At 33.4% G+C, this 18407-nt stretch overlaps 3 protein-coding genes, 1 long non-coding RNA gene and 1 pseudogene across 19 annotated transcripts in view; 2 read left to right on the forward strand and 3 right to left on the reverse strand.

Annotated features, from left to right (window-relative positions):
* LOC111442879 (inositol-pentakisphosphate 2-kinase IPK1-like) overlaps window positions 1–4024 on the forward strand; it is a 7598-nt gene extending 3574 nt beyond the window's left edge. For 5 of the 12 annotated variants that reach the window (XR_002710388.1, XR_002710389.1, XR_002710393.1 and 2 more), the window contains 3 exons: window positions 149–275; window positions 945–1090; window positions 1158–1378. Coding sequence is in view for 2 of the 12 variants with exons in the window: in XM_023080437.1 (XP_022936205.1) it covers window positions 149–275; window positions 945–994 (177 nt within the window). In the remaining 10 variants the exon portion in view is untranslated. Of the gene's footprint in view, window positions 1–148; window positions 276–944; window positions 1379–3667 lie in introns of those variants that run through there. The other 7 variants (XR_002710394.1, XR_002710395.1, XR_002710397.1 and 4 more) reach the window with 5 other exon arrangements.
* On the reverse strand, window positions 3199–3703 carry LOC111442882. Its single transcript, XR_002710398.1, has 2 exons — window positions 3611–3703; window positions 3199–3457 (listed from the first exon to the last, which is right to left on the reverse strand). It is a non-coding gene; the product is annotated as an uncharacterized LOC111442882 (long non-coding RNA).
* A 786-nt stretch (window positions 4025–4810) lies between the features above and the next one.
* LOC111442952 lies at window positions 4811–6965 on the forward strand (annotated as a pseudogene).
* A 675-nt stretch (window positions 6966–7640) lies between these two features.
* Window positions 7641–10956, reverse strand: LOC111443514 (bifunctional nuclease 1-like). Of its 4 annotated transcripts, none has more exons than XM_023081349.1 (11): window positions 10582–10956; window positions 9956–10264; window positions 9688–9858; window positions 9548–9597; window positions 9387–9443; window positions 9195–9260; window positions 9041–9115; window positions 8751–8869; window positions 8576–8667; window positions 8037–8092; window positions 7641–7937 (listed from the first exon to the last, which is right to left on the reverse strand). In XM_023081349.1, the coding sequence occupies exons 2-10, from the start codon at window positions 10254–10256 to the stop codon at window positions 8040–8042; spliced, it is 984 nt and encodes a 327-aa protein (XP_022937117.1). In that variant the 5' UTR covers window positions 10257–10264; window positions 10582–10956; the 3' UTR covers window positions 7641–7937; window positions 8037–8039. The 4 variants fall into 4 exon arrangements, with proteins under 4 accessions (XP_022937117.1, XP_022937114.1, XP_022937115.1 ...); XM_023081346.1 differs by having other exon boundaries at window positions 10490–10956; XM_023081347.1 differs by having other exon boundaries at window positions 9956–10321; window positions 10582–10955.
* A 1849-nt stretch (window positions 10957–12805) lies between these two features.
* On the reverse strand, window positions 12806–15439 carry LOC111442607 (transcription factor bHLH110-like). Of its 2 annotated transcripts, none has more exons than XM_023080041.1 (6): window positions 14893–15439; window positions 14139–14784; window positions 13731–13928; window positions 13428–13487; window positions 13277–13336; window positions 12806–13187 (listed from the first exon to the last, which is right to left on the reverse strand). In XM_023080041.1, exons 1-6 carry the CDS (start codon window positions 15030–15032, stop codon window positions 13026–13028), a joined length of 1266 nt encoding a protein of 421 aa, XP_022935809.1. In that variant the 5' UTR covers window positions 15033–15439; the 3' UTR covers window positions 12806–13025. The 2 variants fall into 2 exon arrangements, with proteins under 2 accessions (XP_022935809.1, XP_022935808.1); XM_023080040.1 differs by having other exon boundaries at window positions 13422–13487; window positions 14893–15438.
* Between the last annotated feature and the right edge of the window lie 2968 nt (window positions 15440–18407).

Raw genomic sequence — 18407 nt, forward strand, 5'->3', positions numbered from 1 at the left:
TTTTTTTTTTTTTTTTTTTTTTTTGCGCGTCATGTTCTTCACTGATCTTCAATTTAACCATCTTCTCGTTGAGTTTTTGTCCAGAAGCTCCTCAAGTAATTGTTTTGTCCTGCATCCCTCATTATGCTTATTTGATGCTCATATGCAGATCTGGATGCTTTATTTCGCAGATTTAGTCCGCTGTTTTATTGTCCACTGCGGAAGCATGATCTTCATGTCAAACAAAGGGATCGATGGAGTTCATTCGTGGCATATATCTACTGACAACATTTGGGGTATGTTTCATCTATCGATTTTTTTTTCAATAAAAAGTTAATGATTTAATTTCTAATTAATGCTGATTCTTTTGCGAAAAAATTAAAAAAAGGAAAATTTCACTCTTTTGAAATTCTTAAATATGTAGTATATACTTTTGTCAGACGTGGAAAATTCCACTAGTGCAGGAGAGAAAGGGACAAAACGAAATGGTTTTATTACTAAGGATCTGAATGGGTCACACATTGATTAGAATTATCTGTTTTATTACTTGTTGTGGTGAATTTCTGAGAATGCTGTTAATTTTGTCTTGAACTGTTTTGGCTTGATTTTATCGTTTATTATTTCCATGCCATGGAGTATTTTTAATCGGGACTAAAATGTTCTTTTGAATGAACACATGAGGTTTTCCCAAAACGCAATTGATTGGTTTGCTTCGAATGTTTGTTCTAAATCTCACATTTCGACCCTGTACGCAATCTTTTATTAATTTCTTTCTTGCATATTTTTTTTCCTCACTAATCCGGTTCACTTTGCACTCAATTTCTTTCATCATCATTATTGTTGTTATAATAGTTTCAATTATTTTACTCTAATAGTTAAAAACCTTAAAATGGTTTGTTATTTGTTATTATACGTATAAAAAGTAATTTCTTTTATGAAAGCATTTGTTTTCATTTGCTTTCTAGGTGTTCTATTCTTTTTTTGTGGTTTTGATATATATGGTTCGCTCATGTGACAATGTAACAAATAGTCAAGGTAGCAATGGTTTCATCATTTGCCGATGAACTGATGATTTAAACGCCAAGGCCAGACTGAAGATTACTCCTTTCAGGTTACATCTCCAAAACCTAGATTTGAGAGTTTTATGTTTGTAAATTGAACTTGTATTTGGCCGACAGAAGCGAGAAAAGGTTCTGAGAGGGCGTGCTTCTGTAACTGAAATCTGAAATGCCTCTGAAACTGAAAGCAGAAATGCCTCTGAAACTGGAAAAACTGGAAGGAAGTCTTCAAATGACACTGGAGGAATGATCTTAGACTCATAGTAAGTTCTCAGTATTCATCTCTATCCTAAATTCAACGAAATTTATTTTCTCACAATTACTATTTTCTATTTTTTTTTTCTTAAGAAAAAACTATATCAAATCTAAAATAGAAATGAACTAGATTATAAATTATAAATTAATAAAAGAAAATATGGTTTATGAATTAAATTTATTAAAGAGTATGATCTAGATTATTTACTTTAAATTTTTTAAAAGGAGATTAGAAAAAAAAAATAGTTTGCTTAAATATATCCTGGGGTGCTTGAACCACCTTTTTTTTCTTTAAATAATTTATAATAATAATAATAATAAATAAATAAAAACCCTCGTAACCTTTTGGTTTTCTGTTTTCTTTTACCTATTAGTTCCTTTGTTTTGTTGTCTCCTATTTGAAGAAATTTAAAATCAATAAAGTTTTGAAAATTAAGAAATAGTTTTAAAAAGCTAGCACTTTTTTTTTTTTTTAAATTATAAATCAAATAGTTATTAGATGGGCTTCATTTTTTGGTAATCAATCATATTAGAAATTTTGGCAACATTTGATGATCTTTTAGTTTTAAATTTTTTTTAAATTTAGTTTATAAACACCTTTTAGTTTTTATTGTTTTAAAACTATGGTAAAAAATTATGAGAAACAAACCATATTTTTAAATATAAATAACAAACCATATGATCTTTTTTTTTTTTTAGATTTCTCAAAAAAAAAAGTGAAATTTAAAAAAAGTGAAATTTATCTACTTATTAAATAAAAAATTAATGAATGCAAATTAATAAATGAATAAATAAAAGCATACTGCATAATTAAGAAACTAAAAACAAGAGGCTAGTTAGAGATAAGCATGCAGCAAGCATAATAGACGTTCTTTTTTAATATAAATAAAATTTTAAAATACCATACTAGAAAATAGTAAATTACCATTTTAAAGATAAATTCACATTTATTTTATAGGTTTCTCAAATAGAAATTAATAGTGAAATTTATTTATAATATTAAATAAAAAATTAATAAATGAATAAATAAAATACTACTGCATAATTAAGAAGCTAAGAACAAGGAGCCAGTCAGTGATAAGCATGCAGAAAGAATAATAGACGTTATTTACTTTTTAAATATAAATAACATTTTAAAATAAACTATATTGGAAAATAGCAAATTGCCATGTCAAAGATAAATTCGCATTTTTCTTATAAATTTCTCAAATAAAAACTAATAGTGAAATTTATTTACTTATTAAATAAAAAATTAATGAATGAATATAAAGCATAAAGAAACTAAGGATAAGAAGCTAGAACATGTGGCAAGAATAATAAAAGTTATTTGCTTTTTAAATATAAATAAAATTTTAAAATAGTCCATATTAGAAAATAGAAAATTACCATGGAAAAGATAAATTCACATTTATTTTATACATTTCTCAAATAAAAACTATTAGTGAAATTTATTTACTTATTAAATAAAAAAATTAATGAATGAAAACTAATGAAGGAATATAAAGCATAATGCGTAATTAAGAAACTAAGAACAAGAAGCTAAATCTAATAGTGAAATTTATTTACCTTATTAAATAAAAATTAATGAATGAATAAACAAAAGCATACTACATCATTAAGAGACTAAGGACAAGAAGCTAGCTAGAGATAAGCATGTTGCAATAATAATAGACGTTATTTTCTTTTTAAATATAATTTTTTTTAAAAATAGACCGTATTAGAAAATAGCCAATCACCATGTCAAAGATAAATTCGCATTTATTTTATAGATTTCTCAAACAAAAATCTAATAATGAAATTTATTTACCTATTAAATAAAAAATTAATGAATGAATAAGGAAAAGCAATCTACATAACTAAGAAACTAAGAACAAGAAGCTAGTCAGAGATGAGCATGCAGCAAGAATAATAGACGTCATTTACTTTTAAAATATAAATAAAATTTTAAAATAGACCATATTAGAAAATAGAAAGTAAAGCTTCTTAGTGAGATAAGGCGTCAAAACGTTGTACTTACCAGACGGCTCAAGTTGTTCCTCCATTTGAATTACTTCACCAATAAGCAGGAGGGTATTGCTGCAGCAGCAATAAATGCATGGTGGGATACATAAAACATTTTTCATGTCACCGAATTTAGTTCTCGACCACACTTTATGTCGGCCTTCCTGCACAGAAAAATGAATTTTAAACCATACGAAAGTACTCTACTCTGCCACGTTTGTCAGTAGAATCACTCGTGCACTTTTCCCAAAACCATGTCAAAGGTTTTCCACCGCATTTTTTTCGTTTTCTTTGTGTATATAATAATATTGAATTACCATTAGGGCCTGATCTCTTTAAGTACTTCAAAACCTGACACATATTCATTGTTGCAGAAAACTGTAGTGTCAGTGGAACTGCCACGTTGGTAGTGCAAGCAGTGATGAAATCGATATCCCACCAAAAAACACGATCACTGTCATCGGCGAAGCTGATCCTGTGAAGGTCATCAAGAAGGTGAGAAAGTTCAGAAAATATGCTGCAATTTTGAGTGTAGGGCCTGCAAAAGAGGAGAAGAAAGATGGGAAGAAGGAGAGCAAAAATGTCATAAGTCTTCTCCCAAAGACATGTTGCAAGTGCGATGTCTGATGTGTTATCACCAAAGATGCTTATAGTTACAGCTCCACTATGTGTTTAGGAAATTAGATATGGGTTTAATTTATGGGTAATTTCTTATCTATCTACATTGGCAATCTCTACTACTTCAATGTTCAAAACTACTCTTCACTCTCAATTACAATCCGCGGTAAAAACAATTTCTTAAAGTGTGATCTATGCTTACTAAGATAACTACTTACCTTTTACCTTTTGACTTGGTGTGTCTCGTCAGCCCCTATCAAGCTTTAGACAAATAGGGAGATGTAAAATGGGATAGAATAGGTTTTTTCTAGATTATTGAAGATTGAAGTGTTATTCTATTACTATTTGACTAAAATTTTCAACTCAACTATCAATGATTAGTGGACTCCCAAAATAAATGGTTACCGTGCATGGCCCGCCAATATTAACAATTTGTCATGATGAATTTTTATATTCATCAAACTATGATGATAAAGATGTTTAATATGCTTTAATAATACTTTTCGAGGAAGAACAAAGCTTTAATACTAAAACAGAGGTATTGAAAGAGAACTTTAATAATGCATAAACGAAATCGATGTAGGTAATGATTTAAAATGTAACATTTTTGACCCAACATTATCTACCGTATAATCTTAATCCTTGATTTTAGTTTTTCAAGCACGATCTGAGGCCATCCCTACCCACATCGTCAGATATATGGGCTCTCCAAATAAATGGGCTTGGATAGTTCCACGCAAACCCCTAGTAACCAACTCAATAAAAAGGCTGGTTGCAAAAGGCCGATACCATAACCTTGAGCAAAAAGTCACTCCATGTACTTCTAAACTAAAAAAACCCAAACCAAAAAGGTCCGTCCATCGGCATGGGACTTCGTTCTTGTACGCCGCGAGGAACCGATGCGCTCTTACAAACAGTCGATCGTCGTTGTCGAAGAACTTGATGTGCTTACCGCCAACCAGATGTTTGACTCTGCACATGTTTACTTGGGCGCAAAGCTTACTTCATCCTTGCGAGGACTTAAGGTCCACAAGCTAGAAAAAGAGCAGCGATTGGCCTTGATCATAGATAGGAATCAAGAACTGGTTGACAAATTCGAAGGCGACAATTTTAAGTGGGTTTTGGTTTCTTCGCGAAGAACCACGATGGTAATGCGCATGAGCGGACAGATGTTAGGCAGTTCGAGCTAAGCTTTCACAAGAAACACAAGGATATGGCATTAAGATTCTACCTTCCGCATCTTCCGCGAGAAGCAAATGCCATTAGAGATGAAAAAAAAAAGGCCGTGATTACTGGGGTCCAATCGACCTCAATCACCCAGCGACATTTGACACAATAGCCATGAACCCTGAAACTAAGAAGGCATTGATCGAAGATCGCACTAAGTTCAATGAGAGGAAAGAGTCCTACAGAAGAGTAAGAAAGGCTTGGAAACGTGGTTATTTGTTGTATGGACCACCAAGCACAGGGAAATCAAGCTTAGTTGCGGCCATTGCTAATTATCTGAAGCTTAAGATTTATGATATGGATCTGAGGGAAGTCCAATACAATTCAGATTTAAGCAGATTATTGATTGGCACAGAGAGCCGTTCAATATTAGTAATTGAGGACATTGATTGTTCTGTTGAGCTTCAAGATAGGAGTTCAGATTCAGAAAATCAAACCAAATCTGCTGATGATGAAAAGGTAGGTCCCTGACCTGAAGGAAACTAAATATTTTGTATCCAAAGCTACATGACATATCGAGGAAGCTACTTATCAAATTGTTTGTTGCAATAAGATTACTCAGTATGGGTTATTGAAGATTACTAAGTATGGGTTATTGAACTTCATTGATGGCCTATGGTCGAGCTGTGGAGACGAGCGGATAGTGGTATTGACCATGAACCACCTGGACCGGTTGGATCCCGCGTTGTTGAGACGCGAGCACATGGATCTGCACCTACATATGTCTTACTGCGACTTCAGTGGTTTCAGATCCTAACCTATTAATTCAGCAACATTCCGTCTTTGGATAAAATGAAGAGCTATTGAATAAAGTTGAGGCAATGAAGAGTGACAACGTTACAAGGAACTCGACTGCCAGACCTCAGAATAGAGTTGCTGCTACTGTTACCCCCCTTAGAATCAACTAGAGATTTTTTTACCTAGGATTTTCATTCTCACATTTCGAATTAAGAGTCTAAGACTCCGTCTATCTCTGCTTTCGTATTTCTCATTTACGGATGTTTCTCTCTTGTCATTCCAACTTCCAAGCAATAGACCGAGCTGAATTATTTTTATCATACAGATGCAATCAGAGTTTGTGCATGATATTCCCCTGCTCCTGTAAACTGCCACACGCATCTCCGAAATCGATTTTTCTGTACTATTTTAGATCATGAATTGAGGTTTCGCAAGTTTTTCTCTAAAATTTACGCCGATCACTTAGCGTATTAAACAAAGAAAGATACTATAAGAGGCTACATTTGTCAACTAGACAAATATAGTTCATAAGAGAAAGCACCTGTGGCCTAGATATACCTTTGGCTCATTCGAATTCTCCGTCCTTTTCTACCGCTTCGGACAATCGAAGTTCTTCACTCCTAGTTTTTGTTCTCCCGTTCCAATCATTGGAAAACATCTCCACATAATCCATTACAGATCAACCAGTTTTTATCTGTATCAAAACTTCTTTTCTCTCGTTTTGCTCTTCTAAGTTTTAGTATTCTAAAGTACAGTAGCAGTACTAGTCAAGCGATAATCCGATTGAAGTCCGGAAAGCAGGATTATTTTGATGATATATCATTGCCATAATTTCTCAAGTTCAAGGAACAAGAAAGTTCGATTATCAGAATTAACGAGACAACACGTAATACTACGATAGACTTCGCGGAAGTACACAATGTTCAATATCAATAACATAGACATAATCGGAACCTAAATCTACTCAGACTCGCAGAGATTTATACGCAGTTACAGTAGAAGAACGGAAAAACAGATTCATACTTACCTCGGAAGAGAAGCTGCGCAGTTCCAAGTTGATTTGAAAGAAAATTGTCGTCCGATCAAACTCATACGTCGCGATAAACAAGAATCATCAACTGTATGTCGTACGCTTCAAGAAATAACCATCGCAAAAAGCATGGTAGAGACAGCTTAGGCCGAAAACTTCACGCCGAATCGCATTTTGCATTTTGGAGGGAATAAGACTAGTTCTATTTTTCGCTCCAATTGTGCAGATTAACAATTTTCATTATTTATACTCGGGGGACCTAAGCACACAGTTCTTGCCGGTCCTCCGCGATGTGGGATTCCATCTCTTCCAAATTTACCCTTATTATTTCTTATTATTACGAATATCATATTTTAATCTAATTTTTATTTCAGCGGTCCCTTTAATATGAAGTAGTTTCTAAAATGAAGCTTTCAACATTAATAGACACTCCCTTTTTAGTTCATTTTAAAGCACAATAATCTCACTAAGCAAATTATTAATTTAAATGTATTTCAAGTTGCAAATAAATAATTAATTATATTAAGTAACACATTTACAGCGTGTGTCCATTACAAATTAATTACTCCAGATTAAATAATGAATTTATTTCTTAAATAGTTTTTTTTTTTTTTTTTAATTTCTCCACTCTATAATTGTTTAACTAACAAAAATCATATTTTAAAGGTCTAAATTTAGGCGAGCTACTAGAATGAAAACGGGACTCTTGACTATCAAATTATGTAAGCAGTGACTAACATATAAATAAGCAATTCATGATTGCGAAGCATCAAAGGATTTGGTTATATCATGCATTTCACAAAGAACACATCTGACGACCTGAAACCATCAAGTTCTTCTATCTACGAAGACACACACATATATATATATATAGATATCTATACGTATATTCACAGAGTTTGCTAAATACATAACGCAAGTAGAAAGAGGCGAGAGGCAATGTAATTTAGGCAATGTAATTTACCCACGCAAACCAACCTCGGCCCCGAACAATTACGTTCCATGTACATGTATTCTTTCTCCAGGAGTAACTGAAGAAACATAGAGTATTTTTCAGTCTACATCCTCTTGATTCAACCAAAAAAGTGTGATAGAAATATTGAATATAGAGAATGAACGAGTTTGTCTACCTCTTACGCCAAATTCCTCCTAGCCCTCAGAAGATTGAGCTTGTCCCTCCATTGAGCTGAAATACAGACCAACAATGAGAACCAAATGTATATTGTACAGCTCACACGCTGAATATAATCTCACATCAATGGCAAAATGGGGCTTGTTTTTGTCCTAAAATTGCACTTGTCAAATGGATACCTATGATGATTTTTTAGAACTATCTAAAACAGAACGACAATTACTTGAATAAATACAAGTTTGGATAACATCCTTTTTCGATTGGGTATGGCTTCGACTATTCCTCAAGCCCGCCAATTAGTTGACTCTCTCGACCCTCCCTTTCTCATATCATTTTGTTTGTGTTTGGAAAAGTACAACCCACAAGGTCATCGCATATTAAGCAATTAACTATTCTTGGTCTTTCGACCTTTCACATGAACACCAACACGTTCAACGACTCTCTGGTAAAACATTACTAAAGAATGGAAGCTTCAGTTCTAAATCAAAGAAGTAAAATTCATTTAGAACGCTCATAAATGAACAACAGAATAGGTACCAGCATCTCTGTAGCGCTCTTCAACAGCAGCAATCAGCATATTCCTGATAAGATTGAACTCTTTGGCTTCAGCACAAGGCTGACCATTAGGCCTGAAGACAAAAGAATTCAATTAAATCCCATTTTCTCTTGTCAAATGAACCAGGAGTCTCAAATTGTCAAAATATTTTATTACCTATCCACTTCGGTGAATAATAAGCCATCCGTAGCAGGGGCCTGGGATGGCAGCTTCCCAGTTTCAACAACTCTCATGCCATCACTGTAGGCAAGATACTTGTTCACTTGAATTGGGACCTGCATCAATTGCAAGATGCCTAATATTTGAAAAACATCTAAATATTTCAGCAATTCAACGCCACATACTAACTGAAATATTTCGACAATTCTTTCGGCCACGCAAAGAGGCACTTGACCCGAGTCGCTACACTCAACCAGGAAAAGTAAGCATGAAACAGTTTCAGTTACCTTGCATCGGACTGCAATGTTTATTGCATCTGAAGGTCGGAGATCGAAGCTTATGCAGTCAGTCTCACAACCAATCTGAAACGCACAAAACTCAAATCTCTTAAACTTATCTAAGAAAAGGGTACAGAATCCAGAGGGAGAAACTTATACATGCCTTTGAGAGATATAACTGAGCAAAATATGCCTCGTGCACTCTCTTCGTAACCCTTACGAGTTTGACCTGCATCGATCAATAAAATATTCACGACTAAAATCACAAACAGTCCGCATCCCACATCCCACATCCCACTTAAGCTTTAAACTCAAAAGACAAGGTGGAAAAAGAGAAAGATGAATCAAAGCATACTTCATAACCCATCTTTTCAATCATCTCCTTCACCACTTGATACATCGTTGGTCTGGCCTGGAACCAAATAATAATAACTGTTAGAAATTCATTTCCAAATGCATATAATTCGATTTCCAAAATGTTATATCCAATCTCAAGAGAAAACAATGCAAACATACAATTGGAACATTTCGCATAGCAGCCATAAGTAGCACGCTTGGCATTTCCACTGCAAAAGATGAAATGTTGGCAAAAAAGTTCGAATTCGTTCAAAAACACTAAGAGCATGCGTTAGACAGTATAATCGAATGATACTTACACACGATTATGGGAAGAAGAAGACCAGTCCCATCTTCCATCTTCAACACAATTGCAGGATGTGGAGCATAATCAGGCAGATGCCCACCGTGAGGGTTGTTGTGAACACACCTTAAGTGCCTACCATCCCTCATTTTAATCAGGAATTCATCGGCACCACTTTTCACCTCAACTATACAGCACAAACAAACCAACAGCCATTTCAATTAGGTAATAGCACCATAAAACCAAAACGAATCATGATGAATTAGGCCATCAACTCAGCATACCAGCCTCAATCACGCTCGATTCAACGTATTCCTCATCCTTCCCGTTGAAGTTCTCTGCTGTACTTCCATTGTCGTCCGATGATGAATTAAAGCTGCAACACAATGTCTTGCATTTTCTAGCACAGCCTTGCTGAGAAATACCTGGTAACTTGGCACGCAAACCGTTGGTCCCAGCAAAACCCCACAATTCACCTCTTCGAAACCTAAAATCCATTAAAGAACGATTGATTGGCAGAGAACAGAATCCTGCTTGCTTGGCGCGAATAGTTGGGCAAACAACCGGTCCTTGCAAAGACCCCATCTCGCGTCCTTCAGTTCACCCAAATGTGAATGATCAGATAAAACTAATGTGCAAAATCCCCAATCCTGACCAAAAATACAGAAATAGAAATTGGCGATTCGAACGCATATAATTGGTGAACGCTACAGAAAGGAAACTGAAATTTGAAGTGAAGAAATTCGAGCAAAGAAAATTAAAACAATCTCAGCCATCAGTTCGAATGAATTACAGTCGGATTCAACGTTTTCCATTACCTATCAGAGATATCTACCGTTATCGTCGGTGGGAAATAAAGCGAGTCTTGATCATCAGTCTCAGCACTGAGAAGTGTTCGAAGATCCGTTACCTTTTATACGAAAAGTAGGCCGTATCACGTCAAAAACTCGTAACAGAGCTCTCCGATTAGTACGCTACAAACGGCGATCACAGCTCGATCCGGTAAAACAATTCCCGCATCCCGAAATTCTAGAATGAAAAATCTAAATTTCAAGAACGGAATCGATGGCTAAATTTAAGTTAACAAATTACCAACGACACAGATCGAAGAAGGAAATTGACAGATAATTGAAAGAACAAAATCGGAAGGACAAAACCGACAAGGTGAACGGATAAGGAGGAAATGCAAACGGGGAAGAAGATAAATGGATTCTTCAATGGAGGAGTGTGAATGAAGACTTTAGAGCTCATAGCACCCGCCATTGCATAATGATTCATTCACTCATATGTAGTCTAAATTACCATTATGCCCCTGGAAGCATCGAGGAAGAAAAAGACGAATTTATATATAATGATTGATTCTTTTATTCTTTTGGGAACAATAATTTACATCTTTAAATAATAATTTTATAGTTCAAATATTATTTTTTTTCTCCTTTTTTCAATTTTTTAAACGCCCATTTTAAATTTCATTTATTTCTCTTGAATTTTAAAATTCATTTTAAATTGCTATTACAACCCTTGAGCACTTTGTTTTATCCTCAAGTTTTTATAAAGTTTTTTTTAATTAAGATTCTATAAGACGAGGATCCAAATAAATTACAGTACTGTTGGAGGGTGTTTATGACCTTTTCGGATGAGAGAAAGACAATGGACAAAATTGGGTGTGTTGTCTACCGTCGACGGCGGCTGGCCAGATCAAAGGGTTCGATCAGCGCCACGTGTATTACAACCGTCCTGAAACGTTCTTGGATAAGGCTACCCCGCAGACTAAAAATATCAATTTTCTCTTCCACTCTCCTAAAAATATCTTTTCCCAAAGACTTCGGCGGTGACAGCTCAAGTGGACGTGATATTAATAATCGACTTTCTTATCTCTTTTATTGTACATTGTTTTTTTCTAATAACATATATTAGTCAAGCAAAAATTAATTAATTGTAATTTTGTAATAAAAATTTAATTAAAATTGAAATTAAGCTTAACAAGTCTCCCAAAACAGCTAATCAAATATCCACTCTTAAATTACAAGTCTGGAAGTTCTTGAAATACATGCATATTCCAATTATATAGAGAGGGAGTAAAATATTTGCAAATTAGACTTTATAAAAACGTCAATTCACATGCGGAGAGAACACTGAATGTGCTAATAATCATACATTTATCATAATTATTTTAAATAGAATATATATATATTTTTTTTGGTTGTTTATAATTATTGATCCTTTTTTTAAAATTATTATTACTTTTTATGTTACTGATATAATCATAAATTAATCTGATAAGTGGATTTATATTTTAGAAAATTTAAAATTTCCAAATGTACAATATTATATAGGTACTAATAGATACATAAAGAACAATTCATGTTATTTATCGTCTTATTATATGCACATATAATTTTAATTAAAAAATGTTACATAACAAAATTCAAACTCAAGTCTCTGAAGGAAAGTAATAATTATTCTCACCCCTGTCACAATAAATTAGAGCTAATCCAACGTTCAAATGCTCTTTAAAAGGTCAGCTCATCCCACGAAGTAATCTTTGACTGTACTTGGATGCATCTGTATTCTACACACTAGCATTGAAATTCAAACCGCCCCCATTTAAGGTTCTCATGTCACCATAATGACATGACATTGAAAGAGTCACTAAAACCTAAAACCTGTTGTTGACCAGCTCGTGGGCAGCATCTCGGGTCGGCACATCGTAGCATCAAAAACACGTGTTTTTTTATTTCTCTGCTAATTTTTCTATCTAGGCCTCCTTCTTGTAGAAATGGATTGTCGATATCAATCGAATTTGTACTAACTAAAGAAGATAAAATCTTTTTTTTCTTCGAGAAAAAAATCCTACATGTGTCTTCCCTATTTATCTTATTCAGACTTTAAGCAATTTCCTATTCAATTTGTCTATTTTCTTCTTCATTCAATATATGAATGTTTATTCTTTCGGGTTAGGTTAAGTTAATATATATGAAAGTAATAACGTTTTTTCTTCAAAGTTCTAAAATACATTTAGTAGTTAGAGATTTCCACATATTTTCACTCTCCAAACCAACCTGGGATCTGAAGATGAAATTTTATTATTAATATATAAATCTAAGTAAACTAAAAGTAAGGCGGCGCAGAACTAATTAAAGTTAAGGGTAATAGGATAATTAAGAGATAGCAAAATAAGGATGTGAAGTTTGATCCAAGGGATCATTAACAATACATGAAATGATTAATATTAATGGATCAAACTTGGTCCATTTCTGTATCTCTCCATCGATTTAAACAGACTGACCAAATTTGCTCCATTAATTCACAGAGCCCTAATCTTTCTTAAACTCATCCGAGAATAAATATATTTTAATTATATTTATCAAGAGTTCCTCCATTAAACCCCGTCGGCGGCCAAATTCCGCCGCCGTCGCCGGTCACGTAAGACAAGCACCCCAATGGCACCAAGCACAGCCCTCTACTTCTGAGATCTCGATTTGGCCGCTCTTCATTTCCGTCCTCCACCGAACTCTATAAATATAATAATACAAAAATTAAATCCAGAGAGAAGAAAACCAAAATTCTTTATTATTATTATTATTATTATTATTTATTTTTACCCGATGTGTCGGCCTTGTGATTTTGTTGGAGGAGGGCTTCATGTATGGAACGCTCAACGTCTGCAATTTTAAAGGGTTAGTTTGTATGAAACGACACCGGTTCAAACGGGAAGAGAAAGAGAATAAAGGGGAAAAAAGGAAGTACCTCGACCTGATTTTGAAGGAATTTTATGTATCCAATGGCCTCCATCAACACAGATGCTGTGTCTGTCTGCAACACATCAGCAGCATTACATGTCATTCTAAAACCTACGTTTTTATAAGAACAACAAACAAACAAAACAGTGCCCAATCCTAGAAAGAGCTACCTAGAACTCTATGAAGTATGTAGGAATGTTCATTCAAAAATCCCAGTGGGTCAAATCATTTATAATTTATTACATCAATTAATTAACCATTTAAATTTATTTAGAATGTTATTAAATAAATGTTATATTATGTGTTGAATAATTACCTTGCCAAAGGGTGCGACCAATTGTTGGAGGGCTGCAATTCTATCACCCAGTTTTTCTTTTCTAACCTTAAATGGAGGGCAAGAAGCGCGTGAGTCCAATCGCGATTTCTTAAGAGGAGGAGATTGTTGATTCAGGCTGGGCTCCATGGAGTTACAAGGTCGTTTAGGTTCGGTTGCTTCAGTGCAGAAGGGTTTTCTCTTTAAGAATCCAAAAAGAAAAAGAAAAAAGTGGAGCGAAGACAAATCAGCGTTTAAGGGATGGAAAAGAAAAGAAAAGGAAAGTAAAAGTAGTTGATTCAGGCAGATGCATTTACAATTACAAATGTATAAAGCTGAAAATACCTTCCATACTGCATTCCCTAATGCAAAAGATCAAACTTTTGAGAAAAATGGGTAAAAAAAACTCACTTTATTTGGAATGCATGGGAGGCTCGCCGGCGGAGGATGCATCTGATCTTGAAAATCGGAAAGCGTTTGTTTAAAAGAACCAAAACTATCCGGTGAGTGGCTGAAATTGGCGGCGGAGAGCAACATATCAGCCGGGGTTTGTAAGTTCAAATCTAAGGAATCTGAGAACGCCGGCGCCGGAGATGAGAGGTTCCAATTAGAGACATTAATACTAGGGTATATTTGAGGGAAATGGGGTCTATTTAGTTTGGTAGGATCAGCACCGTTGATTTGACAGCCGGATGAAATAAGGGTTTTGATCAAGAGCTTGTTGGTGAGGTCATTAAGATCCGAATCATTGTTGCTATTATTCTTTACTTGATTTGTAGAAGGAAAATGATGGAAGTCTTGATTTGTAGATGAAGGGTTGTTCAAGATTTGTGTGAATTTGGGGAAAGATGAGATTTCGTCTTTGATTTTTCCAGCTTGTGGGTCGTGTAGAGATTGAGTGAAAAAGGTCCCTGTATTCACGGCGCCACTCCACTGAAACCCCAAATCTTGAAGCGTTGAAGAACTGTTTGTATTTTTCTGCCCACAATCTGATCTACTTGGAAACGAAGTGAATCCATTGAATATTCTTGGGTTGTAGTTGCAACTATTATTATTCCTGTCACAACACAACAGCAACAAACAAAAAACTTGGAAACCCTAATCAACCTCAAATATCTCAATCATTGCTGTTTTAAAAGCATATAATAAATCAAAGTAAACTTACGGGGATACGTTTGGAGTCCAGCCATGGCTGCTTCCAAGGCCTAAACACGATGAAACGACGGGCAAAGAGGAAGACGAGGAACAAGAAGAAGGAACAAGAAGCTGTTCTTGAAGCTGATGGAGATTAGCCGCAGAATCCATACACACAACCACTGAAGTTGATAGGTAAAAAATATATAATATCTATATCTATATATATATATATATAAACAATCTTTAAAAAAAAAAATAGAAAAAAAAGAAAAAGAAAAAAGGGAGCTTGAAAATCCCAAGAAGAGAAGAAGATGATGAGCAATCAAGACTAGAAACGAGTAGCAGCTGAAGGAAGAGCGGCCCCCTAGTAGTATAGCTTTGTTCTAAGCGTTAAGAATCTGAAGGCATAGCCAAATTCCCAGGCAACACAAACCAACACATCATATTTTGCTTTTACCCAAACTTTTCCCCTTTTTTTATTGTTAATATTTGGCTTACTAAAGTAGCCTTGAAAAGAAAGAAATATAGAAAGAAAGAGAGAGAGAGCGTGGGGTTGTTCATCCCCATACCCCTCTCAGTAACTTTAATTATTTTATTATATTTCTTTGAATTAGGGCTTTTTTTTTTCGAATTATCTGCAATTACAGGAACATGATTACTTCCTCTCCCATCTGATTAAGAAACCCAGCTGCCTTCCATCCCAAGACTTGAGAAGGGATAATATATATAAATATATGTTTTTGTGTTTTTAATGATATAATTGTGGAGCTTTGAAGTTGAAGATTGGGAATTATGGGGACATAATTTTATTATCCACAAAGGCCTCATGTTATGTTCTGTAAGAGTGTCCCATGGTCATCATTGTTAGTAGCATGCATTAAAAGTAGTTCTCTCCCAGCAACCCTCATGCCACGTCAAAGTCTAGCCTTGAACGCCGAAATAAATATCAAATTTTGTCAGACTGCAATTTTATGATAAAAATTATTATTTTATTTTTTAAAACCATATTCTTCGCCTTTTAATTTAAGTAGTTAAATTTTATCCTTCTAATTCTATTAATTTCAAAATTAGCTTTGGATTGATTTGTATAATTTTTTCCATCTTTTTCTATTTTCTTCGAAAATTAAAACAAAAAAAAGAGGACGTGAGATCTCACATTTACTCGATGGAGGAACTATAGTGTGGAAACCTCTTCCTCACTCCAAGAGATGCGTTTTAAACCTTGAATGGAAGTTTGAAGGAGAAAACTTAAAGAAAACTATATATATCTTAGAAGTGAACTTAGATTGTTACAAATGGTACAAAGTTAGGGCATCAAACGGTGTGCGAGTAAAAAGCATAGAGGTAGATTGTGAGATAAGGTCAAGTATCAAGAATGAACGAATATATATATATATATATTTATTTATTTGAGATAACAAGAAAATGAGAGAATTAATTTGATCTAAAATAAATTGTGTGGGTTGAATGACACAGCAACTTTTGAAGGCAATTTTGACTAACGCATTTATTAGAATTTTCTGATTTAAACTTATCAGCAAAAAGTGGAAGCTTTATAATGGTAACTTCCTGCTCCCCACCAACGTCTATCTTCACTTCTCTCGAGAAATAACCATATTCTATGAACAATCAACTCCAAACATTAATAAAGTTTAATTAATAAGCAGACATTAATAAAGTTTATATAGAGGACACCAAATTTATGCTGTTTTGGTCCTGGAGGCATGAGGGGCCATGGAGCTAAAAGCCTTTGGGTTCGAAGCCTTGATGATGATGCCATAGAAAATATTGAATTTTGTCACACCCACATACCACCTAAATGGCAAGCACCATATTTATTACTGTCTAACCTATTTATTCAACAAAATAACCCACATATTCTCAATCTTTAAAAAGAAAAAAAAAATCAAAATCGAGCGAAGTTGAAGACACGGCCTTAAATTTTATTGCACAAATTTAAATCGAGTTAATTATTTGAAATATAGACATGAAATAAATCGAACTTCGTATATTTCAATTTACCATATGACTCCGTTATTATAGATAAGATATTTTGAGAATATGTCGTACCCATTAAATAATTTAAGAAAAATATATTTATTATAGATATGTTTATAAAATTTACTTATAAATGTTAATAAATAATAACCATTTTAAAAATTTTGAGTATTACAAATAAACTTTTTGATAAAATGAGAGAGATTATTGTACAAGTGGCTTTCGAAGTTTGAAGCGATTGATTGAAAATCTTCTAATAACATAATTGTAATTAGTAGAAGCACTTTTGGTTGCAATGAAATGTCAACAAATATGTTTATTTAAAGATTTAGAATGTAAAATTGAAATGAATTAAAAAAAAACAATTTTTTTTTTATTTTCTAAAGTTTTGCGTGTTTTCTGTTTAGTTCAACTCCTCGAATCACTTTAGACGATAAAAACATTTTAAAAAAATGAAAGGGGAATTAATAATTAAAAGACAATAAAATTAAAAATAAAATTAAGTTACATGATTCAGGTTAAAGAAAAAGAGGTATAATAATTCGACAAGGCCCACTAAGGATCATATCAAACTAAAATGTGAGATGAAAGTAAGCCCTAAATTCAATAAATAGTATTTTTTATATATTTGACTATTTATTTCTTTTTAATTTATTTTTAAACCTTTTCTTCTTTTTATATTGATCTTCTTACCTTTTTTGCCCCTTTACTTATCTTAGCAGCAACTTCTCATGTTATACTAAAAATAAATAAATTAATTAATAAAAAAAAAAAAAAACATTCATTCCCACTAAAGCTGCCTGATTTTCGATATGTATATATATATATATATTCATGTATGTAAGTCGCATTAAAAACCTTCCTATCCTTTAACCCCACTTTTCCGATCTGGTGTCCTGGAAAGATTCCTCTCCCTAAATTAATTATAATAATCTGTTTTCAACATAAAATAATTATTAATTATATATTTAATTGGAGTTATGCTTATTGTGAAGGGTTTTCTAGGGTTTTCAAAGTGGTAACTTTTCTCTCTTTACTTATTCATCTTTTAGCTTCTTTGTATGAGAAATTACACCAACAGTAACCCTTAGTACCACCAAGCTTTTAGATGTCTCTTCTTTCTGGCAGGAAGATGCTTTTTATAAGTGTGTGAGCGTGCAGGACATAAAATGTCCTATTATTTTTTAGTCCATTTAACAATGATTTCGTTCTTGAAAATTAAACTTGTTTTAGATTACTACCAGAAATGAATTCTAGAAGGGTTTAGAAAGAATGTTTGAAATTTGGGTAAGAATTTAAAACAACTTTTCCCAAGTTGAGATCGGAATAAGAAAGGAATTCATGGTAAATAATGAGTTTAGTTTAAAATAATTGAAAAATAAATAATTGTTTACTCGTTGACAACGCTACCTAAATAATAATAGTCCACTTTGAATAAAATAAAAATTAAAGATCTGATTTTTTTTTTTTTTTTTTTTTTTTTTTTTTTTTTTTTTTTTTTTTTTTTTTTTTTTTTTTTTTTTTTTTTTTTTTTTTTTTTTTTTT

The sequence above is a fragment of the Cucurbita moschata genome, unplaced genomic scaffold (assembly GCF_002738365.1).
Source record: "Cucurbita moschata cultivar Rifu unplaced genomic scaffold, Cmos_1.0 Cmo_Scf00005, whole genome shotgun sequence".
NCBI lineage: Eukaryota > Viridiplantae > Streptophyta > Magnoliopsida > Cucurbitales > Cucurbitaceae > Cucurbita > Cucurbita moschata.

Bases quoted from the DNA above. Each gene is read 5' to 3' on its own strand.
- LOC111443514 (XM_023081349.1), bottom strand. From the start codon at position 10,256: ATGGGGTCTTTGCAAGGACCGGTTGTTTGCCCAACTATTCGCGCCAAG. The intron at 9,444-9,547 runs GTATGTTTGCAT...ATTTGGTTCCAG, and splicing joins CTATGCGAAATGTTCCAATT to GCCAGACCAACGATGTATCA. The intron at 9,261-9,386 runs GTATGCTTTGAT...TGATCGATGCAG, and splicing joins TTGAAAAGATGGGTTATGAA to GTCAAACTCGTAAGGGTTAC.
- LOC111442607 (XM_023080040.1), bottom strand. From the start codon at position 15,032: ATGGATTCTGCGGCTAATCTCCATCAGCTTCAAGAACAGCTTCTTGTT. The intron at 14,785-14,892 runs GTAAGTTTACTT...GTGTTGTGACAG, and splicing joins TGGACTCCAAACGTATCCCC to GAATAATAATAGTTGCAACT. The intron at 13,337-13,421 runs GTACTTCCTTTT...TTAAAATTGCAG, and splicing joins TCCTTCAAAATCAGGTCGAG to ACGTTGAGCGTTCCATACAT.